Below are 24,922 nucleotides of genomic sequence, written 5' to 3' on the forward strand. Positions count from 1 at the left end.
TAGTTGTTAAAACAAGTCTTGGTTGATAAAGCATTTATAAACAAAACCCATAGAAAATCCTACAAGTCAATTATAATAGAGTGGTGGACACCAGCAGGACTGCAGGAGTAGGTAAGGGGAGCAAGGTAACAGATTGTAGGTCTGGAAATCTGGGTTCTGGTCAGGATTCTCGCACCAGAAACCTAGGCGGTTATCTTTGCAAACCTGGGCGATTGACTTGGCTGGGCCTCTGTCTTCTGAAAAGCAGGAAATTAGACTACAGGTGATTGGATTTTGTGATTCTGTAATTCTGACTTGAGGATTTCCGCTAAGAAGTCCTAGAAACCGCTTCTGTAGACTGCCAGTTAGGATTGAACTAGATCATTCAGATTGGTTGACACCAGAGTGTAAGACCCAGCCTTCTCTGGGGAGCCTTCTAGGACCGAGGATGAAAGAGGGAATTAAAATCAACTTTCCAGGGCTTCATGTGCTTTGCTGCTGTGAGCCCCTCTCACGGTTTGGAACAGTGGAAGGACCATGGGCTTTGGAGTTAGGAACCTTGGGCTTGATTCCTTTTGTACCTCCTGTGGAGCTGATAACTTTGGAGGGGTTAATGTTTCCCAATGTGTTTGCCCATTGGTAAAATGGGACTACTACTGCTACCTGCCTGGGGGTCCACTCTCCCCACCAGAGGGGGAAGCTGGCACAGAATGTCAAGTTTTGTGGCATCGTGGAGATTTTCCCCTCTGACTTTAAGTGCAGGGACAGTGACTGGTAAGGAGTATATTCTCTGCCTGCTGTGTTAACCGCGGTCAGAAACTTTAGTTATGTTGCTGATGGGGACATGATGGTGCCGGGGGAATTTAATGTCTTCGGATAAGTAAACGACTTCAGGCAGAGATCAGATCCCTAACTAAAGGTCAGAGACACATCTAGAATATTAAAGTGACAGGAAAATAGGTGATATGTATGCAAAGTCAGATCAGTATATTCCCTGTGCTTCCCCAGTGTCCTTGTTTCTAAATTAAGAAGTGCTATGTTTCGAAATACTGTAATATAACATTAGCTCTGTTTTTTCATCTGCAGACAATTGAATTTAATGCTTAATGTACACATCACAATTAAACGCCTGCTGTGCGGCGCTTTGTCGTTGGGACTGTGATGATACAGCTGGCGGTGTGTGTGCTGGCGGGGGCATGTTCATAAGCAAAGGAATTAACTTCCTTGAAGCTGAGTTGACAGACAAAAGCGAGATTGTGGTATCAAAGTGCTAATTTACTTATTTCTCTCAGGAAGGAAGAAAGAAAATCAATTCTCTTAAGAGATGAAACTAGTGGTGCAGGTCTGTTTAGGTGAATGCCACTGTAGTTTGATCTACTAATGTATGTTAGGATGTTTCTGAAACACTTTGTGTATTGCTAATTGAAGTTTGTGATTCAAAGAATTAATTACAAAACTGAAGATGGAAAATGATATTGGTATCTAGTACATCTTTTGGTTTAAATATGTTCTATTGATGTAGTTTTCAAAACATGGATGTTCATTGAGACAGTGAAATGCAATAAACAGCTAAATAGGTTGGGTAAATTAATGTGGCTCAGGAAATGGTTTGCTTAACAAATCTTGTTGACATGAACAATTCTTGCTTAGATTCTATCTATGCTCTCCGTTTGCCCCCCACTTCTTGTTCTCAATAGGTTTTAAGATGACCTACAGTAACACATAACTCAGCAAGATGAATAACTTAAAAATAGGTGCAGTTAGACAAAAGAAAAGCAAGTATAGAGCAGAGTTTCGTAACAGTGACATTATGGATGTTGTATGCTGGATAATTCTTTGCTGCTGGGGGCTGTCCTGGGCTTTGTAGAATATTTAGTAGCACTCTTGGTCTCTAGCCACTAGATCCCAGCACATGCCCTGCCCCCTTTATGTTGGACAAACCAAAAATGGTTCCAGACATTGCCAAACGTCCCCCAGGCAACAAGATTACCACTACTTGAGACCACTGTAACAATATACCGTAGAGGGGGTGCCTTATAAGCACAGTTTATCTCTCATAGTTCTGGAGGCTGGGGTGCCTTATAAGCACAGTTTATCTCTCATAGTTCTGGAGGCTGGGAAGTCCAAGATCAAGCCGTTGGCAGATACAGTGTCTGGTGAGAGCCTGTTTCCTGGTTCATAGCCAGATTTTTTTCTAGCTATGTTCTCACGTGGTGGAAGGGGCAAAGGAGCTCTATGGGGTTTCCCATTCATGACGACTCTGCCGTCATGACCTAATCACCTCCCAGAGGTCTTACCTCCAAATACCATCATTTTGGGGGGTTAAGGATCAACATATAAATTTGCGGTGGGGACACAAACGTTCAGTCTAGCAGAGGGTAAGGTGAAATCCAGTGAGGTTACTGCAGGTTACAACCAGATCCATGAAGTCTTGATGGAGACTGGACAGGCCACACTTGCTGGTGATGGACTGCAAGCTTTGTCCTATGATTTCAAGTGGCTGAATTAGAGGAACATGATTAGTTATATGGTTCATGGGCTTCCCAGGATAAAAGAAGACCATAACCCAGCAGAAGCAGAGCTGTTTCTAGTGCAGAGAACTGACAGCATTTTCTCCAGGTTTCTGTCTCTCCAGCTGGAATGAACCTCCTAGTGGACAAGGATTTTTGTCTGTTCTGTCCACTGTTGTGCCCAGAATACCTGGTTCCCAGCTGCTTAATATTTGTATAGAGATGAGTCTTGACAAGGAGGATACTGTTCAATATAGGCCCTTATGTTTATGGAAGAGTGGCAGGACTTATAGAGGGCTACTTCTTACAATATCATTAAATGGAAACATGCATTCTGGGTGGCATAGTCCAATATGAATGTCAGCAAATTCAGTTCAATGGGCCCCAGTAAAATATGGTCCAAGATTGTAGCTCTCTCGGTGTCTGATTCGATCTATAGTAAGATCTTAGGATGCTGGGGGAAGGGAGGTTGTATATTCTTCAGGCAGTGGTGAGAATGTTAAATATTTTCTCTCTATTCTTTGAGTCAACAGGCTAAGGCAAGGGGAGACTTGAGCTGTGATGACAGTTACCATCAACATTATTACTTAGTGCTTGTATGTGCCAAGCCCTGTGTCAGGCCCTTTTCATCCATCCTCCTTCTGCGTCCTCACCACCTCTGAGGCCCGTACTTCCGAGAGAGGAGTTAAGTAGCATGACAGTGGGATTCTGTGCCTGAGAATTCACACTGGGAGTAGGCCCCTCACCTCATGCATGCTGAGAACCCCCATGATCAAGACCCAGGAGTCTGTGCTCTAGAGCACAGCACAAGAATGACAACCTGAAATAATTTTATTTATTTATTTATTTTTATGTTTTAGTTATTTCTTGTCTTGGCCTGAAATAATTTTAAAGCAGTTCATTCAAACCAAGTTCTCATTTGAGCCATAAAGAAAAAAAAAAAAGACAGCTCAGTAAAACTATAATCAGTTTAATTTCCTTGCAAACCATTTATGATGAAGTACACATACAGAGATGTTTCCGAATGAAGTAACTTCTACATGGGGATGTTAATAGCCACCACAGCTAATATTTATTACACACATACTGTATTCTATGTATTGTTTTAAGCGCATATGTGAATTCTTTTAAACTTCACAGCCACCTCAAGAGATAGGTAGTATTCTTACTGACATTTTGCAGATGAGGAAACAGGCATAGAAAGAGTTAAATGTCCTAATTAGATAGGAAGTGTTGGCATTCCTGGCCACTGAGGAATTAGTATGAAAACAATAATGACTGTCTTAACTATAGAACCCTATCAAATTTCAAAATGTTGTTTATAGGACTTGGTTTAAATGTAAATGTAATCCAATTTTGCAATAAACTCATTTCAGGTTGCCAATTTGATTCCTTTCTGGATGGAGGCAATAGAGCAATTCATTAAGATTACAAGCATAGTCTATGCAGTGTTACAATTCTTCATTTATTTTCATATCTTTGGTTTCTTAGAATATTTAAAATCAAGAAACAGAATAAGTGAACAGTGTCTTCATAACCCTAAGTTACTAGTCAATCTCTTTCTCTCTCTTTCTTAGCATAAAAAAGACTTTACTGTCAGACCCTATTATGTATGAGGTGATCCCTCTGAACTAATGAACTTTGGCCTTAGGGCACATGCATTCCGGATGGGTCTTTAAAATGCAGGTGCCACATCTTGGGAATGAATAAGGAATTACTGAAAGGAGGAGCTGGTAGACACAGTGATTATGCTACTTAGGATAGATTTAAAAGGTCGAAAAATTCATTATTTAGGAATCACCTTCAGAGGTAGCAGTGTTCGAAAATTAGCATATTAGTTTGTATATAGAAAAGATTCTTTGAAAAGATGCCATTTGCTCTAACCTAAGGGCCTTTTTCATATATGAAGTGTTCAACTTTGTCAAAATGCTAGACTCCCTTTAGCATTTTTACCTTGAGTAACATTTAATATTATAAGTTGATCCTGTTTTTTTCCAGTAATCAGAAACCTTTGTTGCGTATGTTTTTTTATTTTTTGTTTAATCTAAATACCAGAGATTTGCAATTTGTTCTCTCAACAAATATTTATAAGGTGCCTTTTAAGTAGAGCAGTGGACAAATGGTGGACGAAACAGAGTAGTATGTAATTTCATGTAACTTACATTCTAGTGGGAGAAGAAGGACAATAAACAAATATAAAAGGTCTAACATGTTTGTAGTGATAGATGCTAAGGAGAAAAATTGAAAAGGGAAAAAAGTGACGGGCCTACCCTTTGTAACCAAGCAGGACCCTATGGGACCTTCCCAAGACAGAATTGTCCCCCATATCCTCTGCGTTAGCTCCTCTCTGAAGTACCTAGATGGTAGTATCTGATGTATATTTCCTGAGTTTTTCAGATGCTAAAACCACCACCAAATGGAAGAAATTAACTGCTTGATGATCATGAGCTCCTAGGCCCCCAGACCTTCTGGCACCTAAGGGTTGATTACCATCAACCAATCAGAGAATTGTGCATGGGCTGATGACAAACCCTGGGATACCCCTCCCTCACCTTGCCTTTAAAAATGCTTTGCTGAAACCCTTCAGGGAGTTTGGGTTTTTTGAGCATGAGCCACCCATTTTCCTTGCTTGGCCGTGCAGTAAACCTTTCTCTGCTCCAAATGCCAATGTTTCCGTTTCTTTGACTTCACTGTACATGGGGCACACAAACTTGTGTTCAGTAACACTTTTACGTAGGGCCATTAGAGAAAGCCCCCCCCCCCCCCCGCCCCCGAAAGAGTAACCTTTTAATAGAGACCTTTAGGATGGTGGAAACATGGTAGCTAATATCTGGAGTGTATCCCAGGTAGAGGAAGTAATCAGTGTTAAGGTTCTGGGTGGTGGGGAGATGCCTGGGGCTTTTGAGGTCAGGCAACAGACAGAAGTGGAGTGAGTGGAGTAGTAGGAGCTGGGTTCAGAGGAATGGGGGTAGAGGTGGTAGGACCTTGTAGGGCATTGTCAAGACTTTGGATTTTGTTCTGGGTGAAGGGGAGGTCATGGGAGGACTCCAAGCAGAGGAAGTCATGGGAGGACTCCAAGCAGAGGATCGTAAGCCTCTGGCTTATGTTTTAGAAGGGTCACTGACTGCTGTGCTGAGAAGTAGGATGGAAGCAAAGAGATCTCTTGGGGAGGCTATTTCAAGAGAGATCTGGAAGGCAGAGACCGGAGTGGTAGCAGTAAAAGTGGTGAAGTGATTGGGTTCTGGATATATTTTAGAGGTTGAGTTAGGGGATTTGCTGATCAGCTATAGAATAAGAAAGAGAAGTTTAGAATAAGTGTAAGGTTTGTGACTTGAGAAGCTAGACAGAAGGAGTTGCCATTTACTGAAGTTGGAAAAATCTCTTTAGTTTCCAAATAACAATGGTTATGTGAACATGTAAATGAGAGAACTTGTGTGCTTGGGCAGGAAATTGTCTGGAGACGAGGCTGGAGAAAGCTGTCAGTTAAGAAGACTGCAAGTTCAGTGTTCATCGAAAGGTATAATATGCCTTTTTAGAAAGAGATTGATGAAACTGTGGGATATAGCCGTAGAAGAAACACATGGTCCATGTTTGGAGACAGTGGTAGTGGTTGTGGTGGTGATGGCAGAGACACTAAACAGAATAAGACCCAGTCTTGTAAATGATTTGGCTTTAATTCATATTAACTGATGGCAGAAGCCACAGTGTAATTGTGGTGGACTCTTCTGTTTTACTCATCCTGATAGTTGTAAAACAGCAAACAATGGTTGGCGATGATCAATATAGAAGATAGATATAGATTTCTGGTGATGAGCATTTCTGTAGGACTGGTAATTTTGGAAACTTTTCCCCAAGTCTGGATCAGACTTACAGTAGTTGTGTACACCGTTTGTTCTCTAGGACGCTTACATGTTTCCTGTGATAAACTGCTAGCAAAATTATTACTGAAATGCAAATCAAAACTACAATGAGGTATCATCTCATACCAGTCAGAATGGCCATCATCAAAAGGTCTATAAATAATAAATGCTGTAGGGGGAGTGGAGGAAAGGGAACCCTCCTACACTGTTGGTGGGAATGTAAGTCAGTGTAGCCACTATAGAGAACAGTATGGAGGTTCCTTAAAAAACAGAAATAGAGTTATCATGATCCAGCAGTCCCACTCCTGGGCATATATACGGAAAAGACAAAAACTCTAATTTGAAAAGATACACGCACCCCAGTGTCCACAGCAGCACTATTTACAATAGCCGAGACATGGAAGCAACCTAAGTGTCCATTGACGGATGAATGGATAAAGAAGATGTGGTACATGTATACAATGGAATAGTGTTACTCAGCCATAAAAAAGAATGAAATAATGCCATGGATGGACCTAGAGATTATCATACTAAGTGAAGTAAGTCAGTCAGATAAAGGCAGTTATCATATGATATCAATTATATATGGAATCTAAAAAATGATACAAATGAAGTTACTTACAAAACAGAAACAGACTCACTGACATAGAAAACAAACTTACCAAAGGGGAAAGGAGGTAAGAGGGATAAATTAGGAATTTGGGATTAACAAATACATCCTACTATATATAAAATAGGTAAACAACAAGGACATACTGTATAGCACAGGGAACTATATTCAATATCTTGCAATAATGTAATGGGACAGAATCTGATAAAGATTGTGTGTATATATACATATACGTGTGTGTATATATGTATGTGTGTGTGTTTAACTGAATCACTTTGTTATACCTGAAACATTGTAAATTAACTATACTTCAATTAAAAAAAAAAAAACTGCTAGCAAGAGAGGTTGCTTACCTGTAAGAGTTAAGTTTGGTCCCTGTCTGTCTGACTTCCAAATTCAGTAATATGCAAATGCACCTTAACTGTTTTGTGGCCATTGGAACTAAAAGCGGTTAAGAAAACTAAAGGTAGGTAGTTTTGAGGAAAGCTAGTCTACCACAAATCAATGCTTGCCATCAGTGAATGAAGTACAGAGAATGTGTTTCAGTCCAGGATACTTTGTGGCTAGCGGTGTGCTAGGTGAGTATGTGACAAGGGAGTAGGGTCTGGCTCTCCAGGAGTTCACTGACTGCTTGGTGAGGGAAATTAGAAGTATTCAGAGCAAGTAGGACAAATGCAGGCTTAGATGTCCTTGAACATGAGTGAAAGTTGTAAAGACAACCTCTGTCTTTAGTTGAATTCCTTGTAGTGTGGAGACTTTGGAAGTTTGGAAAGCTTGGAAAACATTAAACTGAAATCATTCAGAGGGCAGTGTCCAAAGTGATATGTTGACTGTCTGCCTTAAGCTCCAGGGTCTGATGAAATGTTTTAAAGGGATCATGAGTGTTTGAATCAGGACAAAAAATGAAAAATAAATTGCAAGGCTGTAGTGGACCATTTTGAGAAGCTCTGACTAACTGTAGAAAGAAAAGTAGAGCGACTGACAACACAGCAAATTTGGAAAAATGATATATTTAGAGAGAGCGCTGTTGAGAGTGTGATTTTGATGTGAGGAAGAAAATGGGATCCTGGAACATGGCGCAGTGCTTATGGGTTTTTCTGCTTATATTGTGTTGGGAACATTTGCAGCCCTCACAGTTCACTGCCTCGATTTTGCCAGATTTAAAATAATACTCCTCTCTTGGGGTTGTGATTCTGATTAAAAAACTCTGGCTTATGGACTAATAGCTGATGACTCTATATGTGAGGACATGGATTTTCTTTTTTATTTGCCTACACTTTCTCCTTGACTTCCTTCTCTTTCTTCTACACTTGTTTCAGGTCTTTTATGGCTTTGTTGGAAATATGTAAGGAAATCACATAATTCCTCCTTAGGAATTATCTTCTTTCCTCTGCTTACTTTTTTCACCCTCTGTTAATTAGCAATACAACAAACTTCCCCAGAGAAATTAATTATAATTCCACAAGCTGAAAAATTTAACTTCGGGTGAAAAATAAGTAGCAGAAGTTGGTGAACCTTAAACAATAAATATTTGTATTTAATGCAGCTGCCACTAGTAATTAAGAGAAAATGACTAACTGAAATGGACCCTAACTCACTTGGTTATTCTGAGGGGTTCTTGGTGCACTTATGTGAGTAGCAGCGATTATGGGGCATTTTGTTGAATGTCTATGACACATTGCCACCTTGTGGCTGCATGTTTTTCTTTCGCTGTAAAAGCAAATTTTTAATATTAAGTCCACATATTTTATTTTTTCCCTAGTATTTATACTTCCCTTGATAACAGAAGATTTGAGACATCTTAGAAGAATACATTTAATACAGGGCAGGAGAATTTAAGACAGTGCCCTTGTTATTTGAAGAGGCAGGCCAAAGTATTGAGGGGTAAAAATCCACAATGTCTGCAACTAACTCTCACTATAGGGGTGGTAGGGCAAAGAGAAAGTGGGGGGGGGGAGAGGGAGGGAGGGAGAGAGGGAGAAGGAGTAAAAGTCATGGGCGGAAGTTAACAATTCACCACTGGTCAAGGGAACATGGTTTTTATTATACTAATCTTACAACTTTTCTGTTGTTTCACATTTCCTTAAAATTTCCCCAAAATATTGGCAGAAAAAAAAGAAAAAAAAAAACGGGGGTAAGGGCATAAAATAGAGCTAAGAAGGAGGCAAAATTAACCTCTGCGTTGTGTAATGGACTGACTGCATTTGGACCCCTGGCTGGGTTCTGCGTTTTCTAGTAGCTGATGTGTTACTGTCCAAGGTGCCCTTGCTACATTTCATTGTCTGTAAGGTTTAAGGGCAAAGTGTCTAACACTAGACAGAAATTCGCTCTTGGAGGCCGTTCTAAGTAGGACACTGATGTAATGAACAGCAGCCCTAACAAATACTTCCAAAAGTACAATCTGCAATTCCTTTTCCCTGCTGATCAGGGTAGATCCTGGAGTGGATACGCCTCTAGTTTGTTGAGGACCTCTCACTAAACTACTAAGTGGCAATGAAATACAGTAAAATACTGACTGGCAATGAATTTCAGATGGTACTGATTGACAAGTGCTTGAAATCCAGCTGTTCTGTGTTACTAATGAATACAGCTGAGCTTGGGGGAGAGTTGACATCATGTAACAGCTGAGTGAGCGTAGTCTATTCCATTTCAACTGGCTTGAGAGGAGTTACTCATAGGCAAGGTCAGATTTCTTTTTGTGCCATGGTTTTGAATATGCTGCATGGCATAGACAGACACATAGATGACTTCATCCATGAATTTCCTTTTCCTGTAAATGCACCCATGAGAGTCTTAATCTGAAAAAATTCTGACAGGTATAAGCAGATGACCTTCTTCCTACCCAGGAAGACAAAACAAATCTCAGTGAAGCATCCCTAAAAATGCCTGGCTTTGAGCAGTGTTACCCAACTCTTGTTTGTTTTTAAATTTCTATGAAGCTGGCTCTCTTCTGTGGCAGTTGGAATATCCATGAATATTTTTTGTACTTCATTTTTATTCTTAATAACTATCTGGGTATATGCATGTGCACATTAATATTTTTGTCTTTAATAACTATCTAGACACATATACATGCATATACACCTACCTGAAGGAGAACATTTTAAAACATAGGGCCCTATTCAGGTATGAGAGGTTTTCTTCTGAAAGCAGGACGGATCTTGAAATAAGTGTTGTGACACAAGGGATTCTTTTGTAGAAAGCTGTCTTTTGAAGTGACTTTGGTTTCTATGACTCTTGTGACAGGTTTTCCTTTAAAAAGCTATGAAGTGGTATCAGGACATATTAATTTCCATTAAGGGCTGTGGTGCCTAGAAAGTTCCCTTCCCTACGTATATTTGTGAGCACCGAAAGCTTGTGAATTTTCTTTTGTGAACAACTAAAGTGATCTATGGATTCCCTGTAGGATCTATAGAGCGATATTCTTCATTTTTTTTAGGATCATGGCCCACAGAAAGACATATTTTACATAATGACTCTGGATACACACACATACATGTGTAACTTAACCATTTCATGAAATGATTCTTTTCCTTCCTTCATTGGACTCTGATAATTTCTGTTCTGCTGGTCACCATCTACTAAACTTGATTTCATGATCCACTGATACGCCATGACCCACTAATTCGCTTGAAAAACACAGCAGTGGAGGTTTTGCAGCAAGCCAGATACTCTTTCAGATGGAAGGCCCAACAGTGGAACCCTGAAGTCTCTATACCAGCCAAATTCAAAACAGTGTTAGGAGAGAGGGATTTAGAGAAGGAAAAGAGGGAAGAAAGTATGCCTGGTGGGGAGGGGTGTGGTGTCTTTCATTCTGGTTGAGAGCATCCCCAGGAAGTGATGTCGCTGTCCTTCTCTCTGCAGCTTGACCACATACTATCCCCTCCGCCCATGCCATTTCGGAAATGCAGCAACCCAGACGTGGCTTCCGGCCCTGGAAAGTCGCTGAAGTTTAAAAGACAGCTGAGTGAGGATGGAAGACAGCTGCGGCGGGGAAGCCTGGGGGGTGCTCTGACTGGTGAGTCGCATGGGTGACTTGTTTAAGAGAGGGGGTTACATTTATACAGTACAGTTGGCCCTCTGTATCCATGGGTTCCACATCCACAGATTCAACCAGCTACAGATGGAAAATATTAAAAAAAAAAAAAAAATTCCAGAAAGTTCCCTAAAGCAAAACTTGAATTTGCCCTCTGCTGGCAGCTATCTACACAGCATTTATGTTGTATTATGAGTAATCTAAAGATGACTTAAAGTATCCGGGAGTACATGCATAGTTGATAAACAAATACGGTGCCATTTTATATAAGGGACTTGAACATCTGTGAGAGTCCTGAAACCAATCCCCGTGGATAGGTGGGGACAACTGTAGTGTGTCCCCAATGACAGTGGAGTTCCCTGTGTGAAAATCAGCCCCTTAGAATGTACCTGCCCCTCCACAGACCATTTGGTACAACCTAATGCAATTCAGAGAGCCATTAAATTGAGGATTATATTAGTAAACTTTACTGAAGTATAATTTACATAAAATAAAACGTATCCATTCTAAGTGTACCTGTGGATGGGTTTTAGCGAATTTACACCCCAGTGTAATTACCACCAAAGTCAAGATATAACATGTTCCCTTGCCCCTTCTTTGGGCCCAGGCAACCCCAGAGCTGCTGTTCGTCACTATAGATTAGATTTATCTTAAGAATTTTATACTAATCGAATCATACATTGCATGCTTTTTTTGTGTCTGGCTTCTTTCGCTCAGTTTGTTTTTAAGATGCATCTGTGTTGTTAGGTGTATCCGTAGTGTATGTTGAACCTCATAAGAAACCGCCAAACTGTTTCCAAAGTGGTACCATTTTACATTCCCACCAGCAACAGGTGAATGAACTAATTGCTCTGCATCCTTGGCCATCTGTGGTATTGCCAGTTTTTTTTTTAATTCTAGCCATTTAAATGGGTTAGTAGTCGTATCACTTTCTGTTTTTAATTTGTATTTTCTTGATGACTCAATGATGTCAAACATCTTTTCATGTGCTCATTGGACATTCATATTTCTCCTTTTGTGAAGTGCTTGTTTAAATTTTTCACCCATTTTTAAATTGTGTTGTTAAAATTTAATTAATCAAAAATTAAAATCTAGAAAATCTACAGATAACTTTTATTGGGTTGAAAGATAGCCAAATTAAAATAACTTAAAGCATGTTTTTTAAAAGAAGATTTCCCATATAAATTTTCATGTTATTAAACTTAATTGTAAATCACTAAAGGTTAGATTTCTATTTTTTCATTCTAAGAGCTTTTTCCTCTAAATATTTTAAAGAAACTTTATTGTTTTTTAACAATAAAGTTTTCTCTTGTCTGCCAGTTCATAAATGACCTGGAAAACAAGTTGAGTTCTTCATTTTTTTGGAGAATTACGGATTTTGACTTTTTGGAGATGAAATTTCTGGGAGCAGAAATGCTTCTGTACCATGATCAGCACAGAGTCTAGAACATGTGACCCACTGTGGCACACTGCTGAGGTGTAGGGTGAAGCTGACTTTCCCCCTGAAGCCAAGGGGAAAAAATTCATCAAAAAATTGCTGCACTTCATTAAAATTAGGGCAAATGTTCACACTTGAGTTTTACTGATGTTCTTTTAATGCTTGTTAGGACATTTTTCTTTGCTTTCATTTCTATAAATGCAGAATATTTGCATTTTTAAGTAGGAGATCCTAAAGATTTAGTCTAACCCTTAGTTTTTTAGCAGGGGAGATTAAACCTTAACGGTTAAAAGGCTCACCTCTTACTTACTAATTTCACTTAGGGAATTTACTTACTTTGGTTAAACTATTTTTGACCAATAGGTGGGGGGGAGTAATGGTTGCTCCAATTTTTGCTAAATCAGTTTACTTAAAACTTTAAAATAATGCAAAGGTATAGCTCTTGATGCAGATATATGACCAGAAACATGAAATTTGGCCTTTACCTTTAAAAAAAAAAAAAAAGCTGAACTTGATTCCCATTTCAAAATCTCAACAGCTCTAGCAATTCTAGCTAACCTTTTGCAATTTAGCTTGATATAAAATTATTTTAGTTAATTAATTTTTGGTCAGATAATTTTCAAAAATGTTTAATAGTCCTTAGGAGAGCTTTTTAAAAAAATCTCTTGAACATCAGCCTGTTTTAAAAAACAGTAGCTTGAAAGTGATTTTGGAATATGAAGAAAACAATCTTAGTTGGTCTTCTACATAGCTTAGCTGAGGATTTAATGAGGTAACACATACAAAGCAGTTAGCCCAGTAATGGTGGCTATGCGTATTGGTGCATAACAAATTGAATTTAGGATATTTGCAGTTTATGGGTAACTTGGTCTTGTGAACATCAATTTGAAACCCTTATCAATTGAGTTTCTGCTTTGTGTCAGGCACTGTGCTAGTATCAGGTATTAGAGCAGAGAGAAGAAAGCATCATTTCTGATCATTAAGAAACATGGTTTCCACTAGTTTTAGGCAACTGTAAATAATCACATATGATCTTCCCTTGGAATAGACCTTGTTGCTAAACTTATGTCAAACTGCTTTTGACATCATAAGTTTGTGCCTGATAGTTTCTGTAACTTAAAGACCAGCCGCCTTCCTATTGTTTGACTTTGTTTTATTCCAAGGTTTGTTTTCCTTTAGCAGTTTTCTACTGTTTTCTTTGAAACAAAGACTATGTGAAGGCTTAATTTATATTTTGAAAATTTTGCCACCCAATTAGCCTTTATAAGTTTCACTAAACTCTTAGGTCTTTGAGAGGAAGGTCTGTGACCTTTTCATCTATTCATCCCTAATGACAGCCGACACGAAGACTTTACTATGTGGCAGGCACAGCTTTTAGGGAATTACATTTATTGACTTATTTAATCCTTACAACATCTCTGTGCACTTAGGAGGGAGGCACTCTTATACCCATTTTACAGATGAGAACACTGAGGCACAGACAGGTTGAGTAAATTGCACAAGATCGCGATGCTCAGAAACAGCAGAGCCAAGATTTGAACCCAGGTGTTGTGGCTCCACAGTCTGTACTTGTGGCCACTACACTGTGCCTAGCACAGCTGGTACCCAATAGGTTTTCAATATATTCCAGCAGGATTAGTTCGAGTAATTTTTTTTTTCCAATTAATTGGAAAATTTGTGCTCAGTTAATATCTGGGGCTGACTCAATCTGTATGGATCCTGGTCCATTAATTACAAAAGTAAATTAAAACTAGACAATTAAGACATAGTAAAAACTTTAAAATTTACATATTCCTTAATCCAGCCATTCTGTTCCTCAGGTTTCATCAAAAGGAAATAGTCGTGAATATGTGTAGAGAATTAACTTTAGTTATGTTTAGAGCAGCACCACTTATAATAATTAAAATTGCATATTATCTAAAATCTAGATATCTGGCAAAAGAATACTGGTGAAACAATATGTTATACACATAAAGTGGAAAACAATTATAAACATTAAATCATGTTGTGAAAAAATACATTTTAACATTGAAAACTCACAATATATTTTTAATGTGAAATCTCATTGTTGAATGGACTCATCTTTTCATAGGACTTAATATAATTGTAATTAAATAATTATATATTTAACGAGAGGAAGGAAAACAATTCCTGTCTACTAAAGAGTTTTCTCAAACTGGGATTATGGTTGACTTGGTCCCCTTTATAATTGGGCAAGTGAAGGTTGCTACATGGCCCTTTTTATACCCTGCAATTCAATCCATGAGTTACTTTTGCCCCTGAGTTTTTTTGTGGTATTAGGTGGTGTACCAGTTGACAACAATAATACTACATAACCACAAAGTTTCACTTTCAGACAACAATACATATTCCCTTTTTTCTCCTGTGGCTGCAGGTCACCTGGGTTTTGGGTTATTTAGCCTGGGCTCTGCTGTGGTTGGTTTTAGGATGCAGTCTCGGTCTAGATCTGCTCCATGTGTCTCTCCTCTTCCTTGAGCCAGAAGCTACCCAAGGTATTATGTTCTCCTGGTAAGAGACAGGAGCAAGCGTGTGCATGTCCACCTGCACAGGCAGGTTTCAAGCCTCTGCTGGCACCATGTCTGCTAACTTTCCAGTGGCCAAAGCAAGTCACATGGCCAAGCCCAGCATCAACGGGCAGAGGCATGCTCCACCCACCATAATACCTTGGCAAAGATGCAGATCTGTAACACTTCCGGGGGGAAGCAAAGAATTGGCACCAATAATTCAGTCTGACATAGTTAGCTTTCGTCTCTCTTTAAAAACAGTCTTATAGAGTGAAAATATTTACATTTACCAATTTTTCAATTAAGGAAGTAATATGGAGCTTCCCTGGTGGCGCAGTGGTTGAGAGTCCGCCTGCCGATGCAGGGGACACGGGTTCGTGCCCCAGCCCGGGAAGATCCCACATACCGTGGAGTGGCTGGGCCCGTGAGCCATGGCTGCTGGGCCTGCACGTCCGGAGCCTGTGCTCTGCAACAGGAGAGGCCACAACAGTGAGAGGCCCGTGTACCGCAAAAAAAAAAAAAAAGAAAAGAAAATAATATGTGTTCAATGTGGACAGTTCAGAAAATACAGAGCACCATAAAGGAAAAAGCTGTAAGCCCATAATTCTACCATGCAGAAACCCTTGATGGAACTTTTGACATTTTCTTCCTCAACTAAAATTGTGAATGACTAAGAGGATTAGATCAGAGGAAAAAACAACCAGTACCTTTTACGCAGGGCTGGCATTTAAACAACAGATCTAGTCTTCACCATGCCCATCCCTGCCTGGATTTTTTTTTTTTTTCTTTTTTGAAGCTGATGATGTTTTATATCTTCATGGCCTGCAGTTTGCTAAATAGGCTCCCAGAAGCATCGTGTAAACATTGACTGAGGTTTGGAGCCCCCTGATGAGAAATAGAAGCATTATTCAAATCATACGGATTCTTAAATCTAGGCCTAAGTGGTAATGTGCCTGACGGTTCACAGCAAGGAAGCTGCAGAATGAAGGGCAGAACCTCAGGATCTTGACTCCTGGCTTCTTGATATGCAAATGATTGCCCTAGGAGATATGGGGATATATGTATATGTATAGCTGATTCACTTTGCTATAAAGCAGAAACTAACACACCATTGTAAAGCAATTATACTCCAATAAAGATGTTAAAAAAGAAAATGATTGCGCTGAATCCTACTCCTGCATTCCACAGCTGTGATGTTTGTGTGTTGTAGTCCTAACACGCAGAAAATGAAGGAAGACTTCTTTTTCTTATGCAGAGAATTGTGTTTTTCAAAACATATTTGGGTTGTTTGGAATGTAAAACAAAGAGGAATCTTTGTATGTGTGTCACTTGCACACAATAATAGGAAATCAACTTTGTAGACAGTATAAATTAGAACTTCTAAAACTGTTAGCATCGCTGTATTCTATCTGGGGGAAAAACTTGAGAGATTTTTCCTACTTGTTGGGGATAACATCTGAAAATTCAGAAAAACACATTTCAGAATGAATTTTACTTTAAGAGGGAAAGGAAAAACAAACCACACAATGCCAGAAAACATTCTTTTCTTTAAAATTAACTTGAAGGCTATTCTGTTTAAGTGCTGTGTAGAGTTTAATGGGTTTCTCATCCTAAAGGCCTCCTTAGCTTAGTAGGCAAGTCTGACAGAATTTAGATTAAAGCAAATTTACATGAAACATAACTATGTTATAGGTAGCCTTGGTATTCAGTAAATATTGCACCTGAATACTCTCGTATATGCTCTGGATTTCTTCATGTTTGTAATACCATCAAAAGAATGCCTATGTAAAAATGGTGTGTATTAGGATAATACCACGTGCTAGAGCGAGCAAACCAAAAAATTTCTGGGGCTTGACACAGTTGTCACATACTTCTAGCTCATGTAAGTGTTTTGGGTTATGAGGCAGCTCTCTCCCTCCTGGTGAGTTAGGGACCCGCATTCCTTCCACCTTCTGCTCTGGCTCTTCTTTACGGCCTCCACACTCTGCTTCCAGCTGGTAGAAGTGGACAGAGAAGAAAAACTTCCTAAAAGTCCCATCCTGGAAGAGGCACACTTTATTTCCATTCGCATTTGTTTGGCAAGGTCCTCTCACATGGTCAAAGCCAAATTCAAGGCTGGTGCTACTGTTGGGGGAGTGCTAGGAAGTATGGTCCCTGCTGGACTGTGGCCTCTGAGTCCAGCTACACAAGAGGCAAGGGAAATATGGCATTTACAAAATCAGGGAAGACTGAGAAATAGGTTTTAATAAAGAAATTGGGTGTGATTAGTTTTCAGTATGTTAGGTCTGAAATGCCTGTGGGGCATGTTAAATCAGAATGTCCAGGGAGGACGGTGCAGTAACAGAAGCAAGAGGCATATTTTGAGAAGGAAAGGATTGGCTTCATCTAAGAGAATAAGATGAGGACATCTTAGGAAGTTGCCATTGGATTCAACAGTGTAAGTCACTGGAAGCCTTGAGGAGGAAGGTGCTGAAGTGTGGATGGCAGCTAGAGTGAACTGGCTTAGGAGCAAACAGTAATGAAGGACTTTGAGGTAGCTGATGTGTTGATGAGAGTGTAGATAGCTCTTCTGAGAAGTTGTACAGTTATAAGAGACTCGAGAAAACAAGTGTGAGCTGGAAGGGCATGAGGGGTCAGAGGGGACCACTGTAATGTGGGAACCAGGCAAGCATGTTTGTAAGGTGTTGAGGATGGTTCAGAAGAAAGAGATGATAACCAGAGAAGTCAAGTGCTGTGGAAGCACCTGGCAGGGTATCCGGAGCACATGTCAAATGGTTGGCCTTTGTAGGGAGAGAGGTACTTCCTTCATTGTAACAGGAGGAAGGAGGAGAAAATGGATGCAAAAGCAGGTAGTTTAGGTACATCTATACCATGAAATACTACTCAGCAATAAAAAGGAACAAACTACCAATTGTCTACTGAAAAAAAAAAAAAAGCACAACCTAGAAGTTGAGAACTATGTTTTATTCGGTGGACTTGCTGAGGACTTAAACCTGGGAGGCAGCCTGTCAGATGGCTCTGAGGAACTGCTGGGAGGAGGTAAGGAAGAAGCCAGGATATTTAAGAGTTTTCGGAAACAACAACAACAAAAACAGGTAGTAGGGACATCCAAAGATTACTGTCAGTTAAAGAAAAGCACACATCTCAAGTTAATGAATTTAGCGCTTTTCTTTTCGGTGTATGGGAAGATGCAAGAGTCTGGACTCTGAAATCATCCCTTTGATATGCACCTTCACTATCTAGGGCCAGAATCCTGCTTTTCTCCACCCTGAATTCCCTCAGGGTACACAGTTGGGAGGCAGCTGCAGTGGCTGCTGGCTTGGTGGCTGCACCATCCTTTGTTTCCTGATACGGCAGGTGATGCACGTGACAACCTGGGTGAATCTCCAAAGAATTAGGCTGAGTTAGAAAACAAAAACAAAACAAAACCCCCAAGAGGTTACATGCTGTGTAATTCCATTTCTGTATCATATTCTTGAAATGACAAAATTATAGAAGTAGAGAACTGATTAGTGGTTGTCAGGACTTCAGGAGGAGGACCTGGGAAGGAAGTAGGTGTGGCTATGAGCGGGCAACATGAGGGATTCTGCAATGGTGGAAATGTTCTATATCTTGACTGTAGCAATGTCATTATCGGGGTTGTGATTGTACACCATAGTTTTGTAAGATGTTGGCATTGAGGGACCCTGGATAAAGGATACCTGGATCTCTCTGCATTATTTCTTACAACTGCATGAGAACCCATAGTTACTTCAAAATAAGTTTAATTTTAAAATATTCCCTTTCCAGATCAGTGATTTTAATAAATTTTCTTTTCATAAAAAAGCAGGTGGTTTAATTGATTTAGTGGCTTCATTTCTCTGCAGTATGAGATATCTGTGTGGGCTTCGGGAGGGTTCTATGGGAATTGACTAGAGAAGGAAGTCTGAAATGTTCTTAGAGAATAGGAAGGCAGACTATAAATGTAGTAGGGTTTCTTGGAAGCACTGACAGCCCATTCAAGGTCTGTGATCATGAATTGAAAGTGAAGTCAGTGTACATGTTTGAGGGAAATGTTAAGACACCAGGGAAATTTGTGAACTGGGAACATCAGTTCCACAGAATATAGCAGAGGGACCTGGTCCAGGGTCACTCAGGAGAGCCGTGGGGAGGGTGGAGCTGAGCTGTGTAAGAGTCAGGGGGTTTTGGTGCCCAGCGTGGGATTCTCCAGGGGTAGAGCCAAAGCCCATGAGAGCTTGGAAGTGTGGTGGGACTGTGGACCGAGCAGTGGGTGGGCTGTTCGACTTAACCAGCCCATGAAGGATGACCGATATGTTCATATTTTGAAATCTGGCAAGTTTTAAAACTTTTAAAAGGTAAAGGTCTTTACAGTTGTTGTAAAGACAATGATGCTGTCAGTTTGGGTTCTTGGCTTTTGGCCAACAGGAAAAAGAACCTAGATAATTCGCACTTAGGGTTTTACTGGCTTAAAAACATCCGGCTTCTATTTGTTTTACTGTTTCTCAATACTTACAAATTTTCTATGCTGAGGGCATATAACTGGGGGCAGGAATTCTTTTACGTGGCTTTAGTGTTGTTTTAGAACTTGTAACATCGTGTACTTCCTCCACAGTGGTTTATGAGTCTGGAGAGTGTCTCTACCTATTTTTTCTGAGTCACCAAGCGATCAAGAGGCAAATCCACGAGCATCTTCTTTCTGGTGAAGGTGCATGATTTTAAGTAGCCTTTAAACCCACTTGCTGTCTTCACTGTTCCTATGTCAGCTTAAGTCTGGATATTTTGTTTGCTATCTAGGTGTTCTAATTAGAAGATGGCAATGTAGATGTATTTTGTTGGCCTTTGTAGTATCTCCTTGTCAGGGTGGGAAGATCTCCTGAGACTCCGCCTTAATGGGGCATGCAGCTGCTAGCCAGCTTCTTTGGCAGATGCTGCCTCCCAGTGGCTGTCTGTCCGGGGGCCCTCTGCTGTAGCTCATGGCCCATGCAGATGGCTTACCCATGAGTCATTGCTCCCACTGACGGGGGAGCATCACTTGGTGGTTCCCAGGCCCCTGGTCACCTGCTGCTTGGGAATTGTCAAGTGGCCACCTTGTTCACAGCCGGGCTGCAGAGTCCTCTTTGAAGCTCAAATCTCTCCTTCAGACATTTGGCACCAATGAAATCATCCCAGGAGGTGATGTCAGGCATGAGAGGAGAATCAAGGAAAGAGTCTAAATGAAAACATGAGGACTGGAATGTGCTGCCCTTATACTGTGAGTCAGATGAGAGACTGGGCTGTTTGCTTTGATGTGTGCATGAGCTCCAGAGAGTGCTGGGAGCCGTGCTACATCAGCGAGAACGGCTCTTCAGAAATCCGTTTTTCAGTTCTGTACCAGATAGAATTTGAAGGATTTAAAATTAGTCCTGAGTGTTCATTAAGAAGATGTTGTTGCTGGAAGACCTGATTTAAGTTTCTTGAAGCACCTTCTGCGAGGTAAAAGGTAACTTGGGCCTTAAATCATTGTGATACAGAATATCAAGATTGCTAGGGTAGGAACATCAGTTGCATACTGAGATACAGCTAAACCATTATCACCTACAAAATAAGTTGGCTTCTTGACCTTAGGCTGGGTTATGTTGGATGTGATCAAACCCAGTGACTGAAATTCTTCCAAGTACCCCAAAGAAGAGAGTGTCTAGTGGTCATTTAAAGTTTTTGCTGGCATTATTTTAAAGGTTGTATGTGTCCAAATATATAAGGAAGTTCTCTATACCGATTAGGCTAAAGAAGAAACTTAATAGAAACAAACCAAAGATGTATGAATATTAGGATCCCCAAAACAGTTTTTGTCGGGGCTTCCCTGGTGGCGCAGTGGTTCAGGGTCCGCCTGCTGGTGCGGGGGACACGGGTTCGTGCCCCGGTCCGGGAGGATCCCGTGTGCCGCGCAGCGGCTGGGCCCGTGAGCCATGGGCGCTGAGCCTGCGCGTCCGGAGCCTGTGCTCCACGGCAGGAGAGGCCACGGCAGTGAGATGCCTGCGTACGGACAAAAAAACAAACAGTTTTTCTCTCTCCCAGTTTTCTCTCTCCGTTCCTCTTTCTCTCTGTCTCTCCCCCTTACTTCTTGTGTTCTAGGGTGATTCTATAAATAATGGACTTCTGTTATTCCTGATTGAAAAAAATGAGTTTATTGAATCCATATCTCAAAAATTTGTTCTTAAAATTTTATTTAGAGTAGAAAACTGATGGCAGGTTTTTTTTTTAAACATTTTATCAAGGGGTTAAATTTTTTTAAGGAACATAATCATTTTCCTTCTTTTCTCCCCAGTTTTTTCCTAGTACTTCCCTGAAGATCTGTTTAATGCTGATAGGATAGACCGAGGCCTGGGTATGGCAGGGTGTGGTTTTCCTCTCCTTCATGCGTTGTGTACTTGTAGGTTCTGAAAAGCTGATTCCAAGCTTGTCTTCTCAGTTTTGTATATGTATCGTCTCTAAGAGAGACGTGGTTTTAGATCCCTGTGACCCTTCAGCATAAACGAGAAAGCCACGAAAGTTGAATTGATTGTATTACAGTTAAGAATATGAAACATGAGTTTAAACATGAGTTTAAATAATTGGAAATTAGTATCAACTATTTATTAAGTCCCACCTATAGTGCTCTTTGAGTTATTGGGGAAGGGGAGGTAAGATCGGGGAAGGCAAGGAAGATGGTGGCTGCCATTTCCTGCCACACTGGAACCCATGTAGGAAGTTGGACATAGGTAGCCGGCTCTCGTGGTGACATTTTCTTATATACAATCCAGCTGCAGTGCAGCTGCACAGAGGTGCACGTGGGTGCTAACTGCGCATGTACTGGAATCAGTACATTGGACCACACATAAGTCCTCCGGAAAACAGTGATTGGGGGGGATGCAGATCTGAAGGAGAATGGAATACCTGAGTTACACTGAATGGGGTTTAAAGATGGGAAAACAAGTAACTTGTCTGGGTGGGCATAGCGTCGCGACAACTCCTGTACTGAGTTTTCGAGGTGTAATGAGAAGGGCCTGAAGTGGGGATCTGAGGCCCAGATTCTTGTCCCAAGTCAACCGCTAAGTAGCTATGCCTTCATTTCTGGTTCTCAGTTTCCTCATTTGTAAAATGAGTGAGTTGGACCGGATACTCTCAAGGTCCCTTTGACCTTGCATAGTGAATACTTCTAGCTACCAAGATGAGGGATGGGGGAGTCTTTGCAGAGGCTGGTTTTCCTTCCTTTTCTCCCTTTACACTTATATCCTTTCTCCACTGTTGAGCAAGGAAGCCCACCTTCTCCCTTGGAGGAGCCTGGTAGTGACGTCCTGTCCTCTGAAACTGAGCACACCAGGCCATCCATCTCTTGTTTAAAACTCATTTTCAGGGCTTCCCTGGTGGCGTGGTGGTTGAGAGTCCATCTGCCAGTGCAGGGTACATGGGTTCGAGCCCTGGTCTGGGAGGATCCCACATGCCGTGGAGCAGCTGAGCCCGTGTGCACAACTGCTGAGGCCCGCGTGCCTGGAGCCTGTGCTCCACTACAAGAGAGGCCACCGCAGTGAGAAGCCCGAGCATCACAACGAAGACAACAGCAACTAGAGAAAAGTCCACAAGCAGCAACGAGGACCCAACGCAGCCAAAAATAAATAAAATTTTAAAAAAAAAGCATACATTAAAAAAAAATAAAACTCATTTTCAGGGGCTAATCAAACATCAGGAATGTAGACTTTTTTTTTTTTTTAGCTTCCTGGATGGAAACTGAAAATGAAGCTGACTTTTTGTCATCTCCGCAGGAAAAAGGAGTAGGCAAAGAAATGCAAATGCCACCAACCGGGATGTTTAAAGATTGGTAAAAATTAGTGTTTCTGATGTATTAATGACTCTGGTGGTGGTAGCCTGCATTTGTCATTGTCATGTTCCATTGTCATTCAAGTACTTAATCAATGCATATTGTCAGGGCTAAATTTATTTTCTTGTGTCTGCCTAGCCAGATCATTTCTCTGTTTTTTGACAGTACTGTCTCAGTCCCCTGCATCCCAACAGGGCCTGAAGGGAGAGCTGAAAGTAAGTCCCCTCCTTGCTTTTTTTTTTTTTTTTTCCTTCGTTGCGGAGCACAGGCTCCAGACACGCAGACTCAGTGGCCATGGCTCACGGGCCTAGCCGCTCCGTGGCATGTGGGATCTTCCCGGACCGGGGCACGAACCTGTGTCCCCTGCATTGGCAGGCGGACCCTCAACCACTGCGCCACCAGGGAAGCCCCCCACTCCTTGCTTTTTAACTCCTTGTTGACTTGATCCCTGGTGGGTAAAACCTTTGAAAAGAGAGAATGGTACCATTTAAACATCTGTTTCCCTTTTTCTGAATAAGAATACAGGTGGAGTCATGACTACTGTGTAAATTATTAACACTGCACCAAGTTAGACTTGAGTAAGAATTTTGCTTAAGGTACCTTAGTTCCCAGTTTCCAAGTCCCTGTAAAGGAGAGGCATGTATGTATGTAAAGTGTATGCATGGACTTTGATTATGTGTTCACATGTATGCATGCACACACAGCCTTGCACCCTCAGTTTTTATTTAGTGTTCCGTAATGTAGGAGGTGCCCGCATTTTTGCCCTAAATGACTCTAGACGACAGTGAGAATTAGATATGTCATTGCCCTTTTATTAAAACCTCCAAAAGAAATTTCTCTGAGCTCAAAATGAGGAAAAAGAGGTTGTGTGGTCTGACAAATTTGAATTCTTTCTTTTATTAAGTAATGAGAGCTGGGTATCCCACTGTGTTTCTGTCTTTGCTTTGTTTGCTAGGAGTCTCAGTGCAAAGCATTTTTGTTGTTGTTTTGTTTTTACTCCATTTTACTAGCTTTTGGCTGCACTGGTATATATAAATAATATAAAAATGATGGTAGGTGATACATGCGCAAACCCAGAGCAATGAGGCCCCCATGTTCGGTGTACAGAACAACGAGATGAAGCTCGTGGTTCTTTGCTACATTCACATTCCATCTCAAACCCCTTCACATCACTTCCACAGCTATACGTTCACTCTCTCTTTCCTGCTACCATCTTACATTGTCCTCTTCTTCCAGGATGGATCACTTTTAACTTCCTATTATTTGTGGACTTATAATCCCTTTTACTACTTTATCAATTCCTTGAGGACCTTTTCCTTGAACCCTCAAAGCAAAGCCTCCTGCATTGCCAATCCTAAGTGCTCAGTGAATTGGGTCGCCAGATAAAATACATGGCACTAAGTTCAATGTTAATTCCAGAGAGACTGGTAATAATATTTGTAGCATTGATGTGTAGAATGTAGTATTTGTGGTATACATAATCCAGTTTATTTGCATTCCAGTTTATTTAGGCATCCTGTAGTTCTATGAAATCTGGCAACTCTATCAGTAACTACAGGAAGGGTTCTGAACTGAGGCTTTATCAGACATGTTGTCTCATAAGTACATGCATGGCACGAGGGGCAAGATGCTAGGGGTCTTACACACAGACATTAGTACACTATCCTTTCTCATGCTCCCCACCCTCCGCCCCTTTACCTGCAGTCACCTTGGAGACAGGACCAGCTTTGTGGACAACCATAAGCAGATCTGACATATGATACTCTTGGGTGTGTGTTAAGTCTGTGTGTATATGCCCACTGCCATTCTTTCAACGGTTATAGTGCTCTCGGTGGATTTAAATAGTAGGAGATTAAATGCATTTAATGAATGGCTAGAAGAAAATGATCAGGCTCTCGATCTTGAGAGATGACTATTTGGAGGATGATTGGAACAACCCAATAGCTACCTGCCCCCTAGCTGAGGTCCAGAGCACACTGATTTCCTCATAAGCATGACTGAAGTCCCTAAAAAGGAATGTTAAGTAGCCTAGTGATACTGTTACTTTAAGACATGAGGCACTGATCCTGGAGTTCAAGGCTACTTGATGTCTTCTGAACTTTCAGAAGTCAGGGGCTACATAAGAGACCA

At 40.8% G+C, this 24,922-nt stretch overlaps 1 protein-coding gene across 3 annotated transcripts in view; it reads left to right on the forward strand.

Moving 5' to 3' along the window:
• MAST4 (microtubule associated serine/threonine kinase family member 4) overlaps window positions 1–24,922 on the forward strand; it is a 568,618-nt gene that overhangs the window by 161,521 nt on the left and 382,175 nt on the right. For all 3 annotated transcript variants that reach the window (XM_073802173.1, XM_073802174.1, XM_073802175.1), the window contains exon 2: window positions 10,824–10,977. In XM_073802173.1, the coding sequence (XP_073658274.1) occupies window positions 10,824–10,977 (154 nt within the window). The remainder of the gene's footprint in view (window positions 1–10,823; window positions 10,978–24,922) is intronic.

The sequence above is a fragment of the Tursiops truncatus genome, chromosome 3, assembly GCF_011762595.2.
Source record: "Tursiops truncatus isolate mTurTru1 chromosome 3, mTurTru1.mat.Y, whole genome shotgun sequence".
In the NCBI taxonomy this organism is placed as follows: domain Eukaryota; kingdom Metazoa; phylum Chordata; class Mammalia; order Artiodactyla; family Delphinidae; genus Tursiops; species Tursiops truncatus.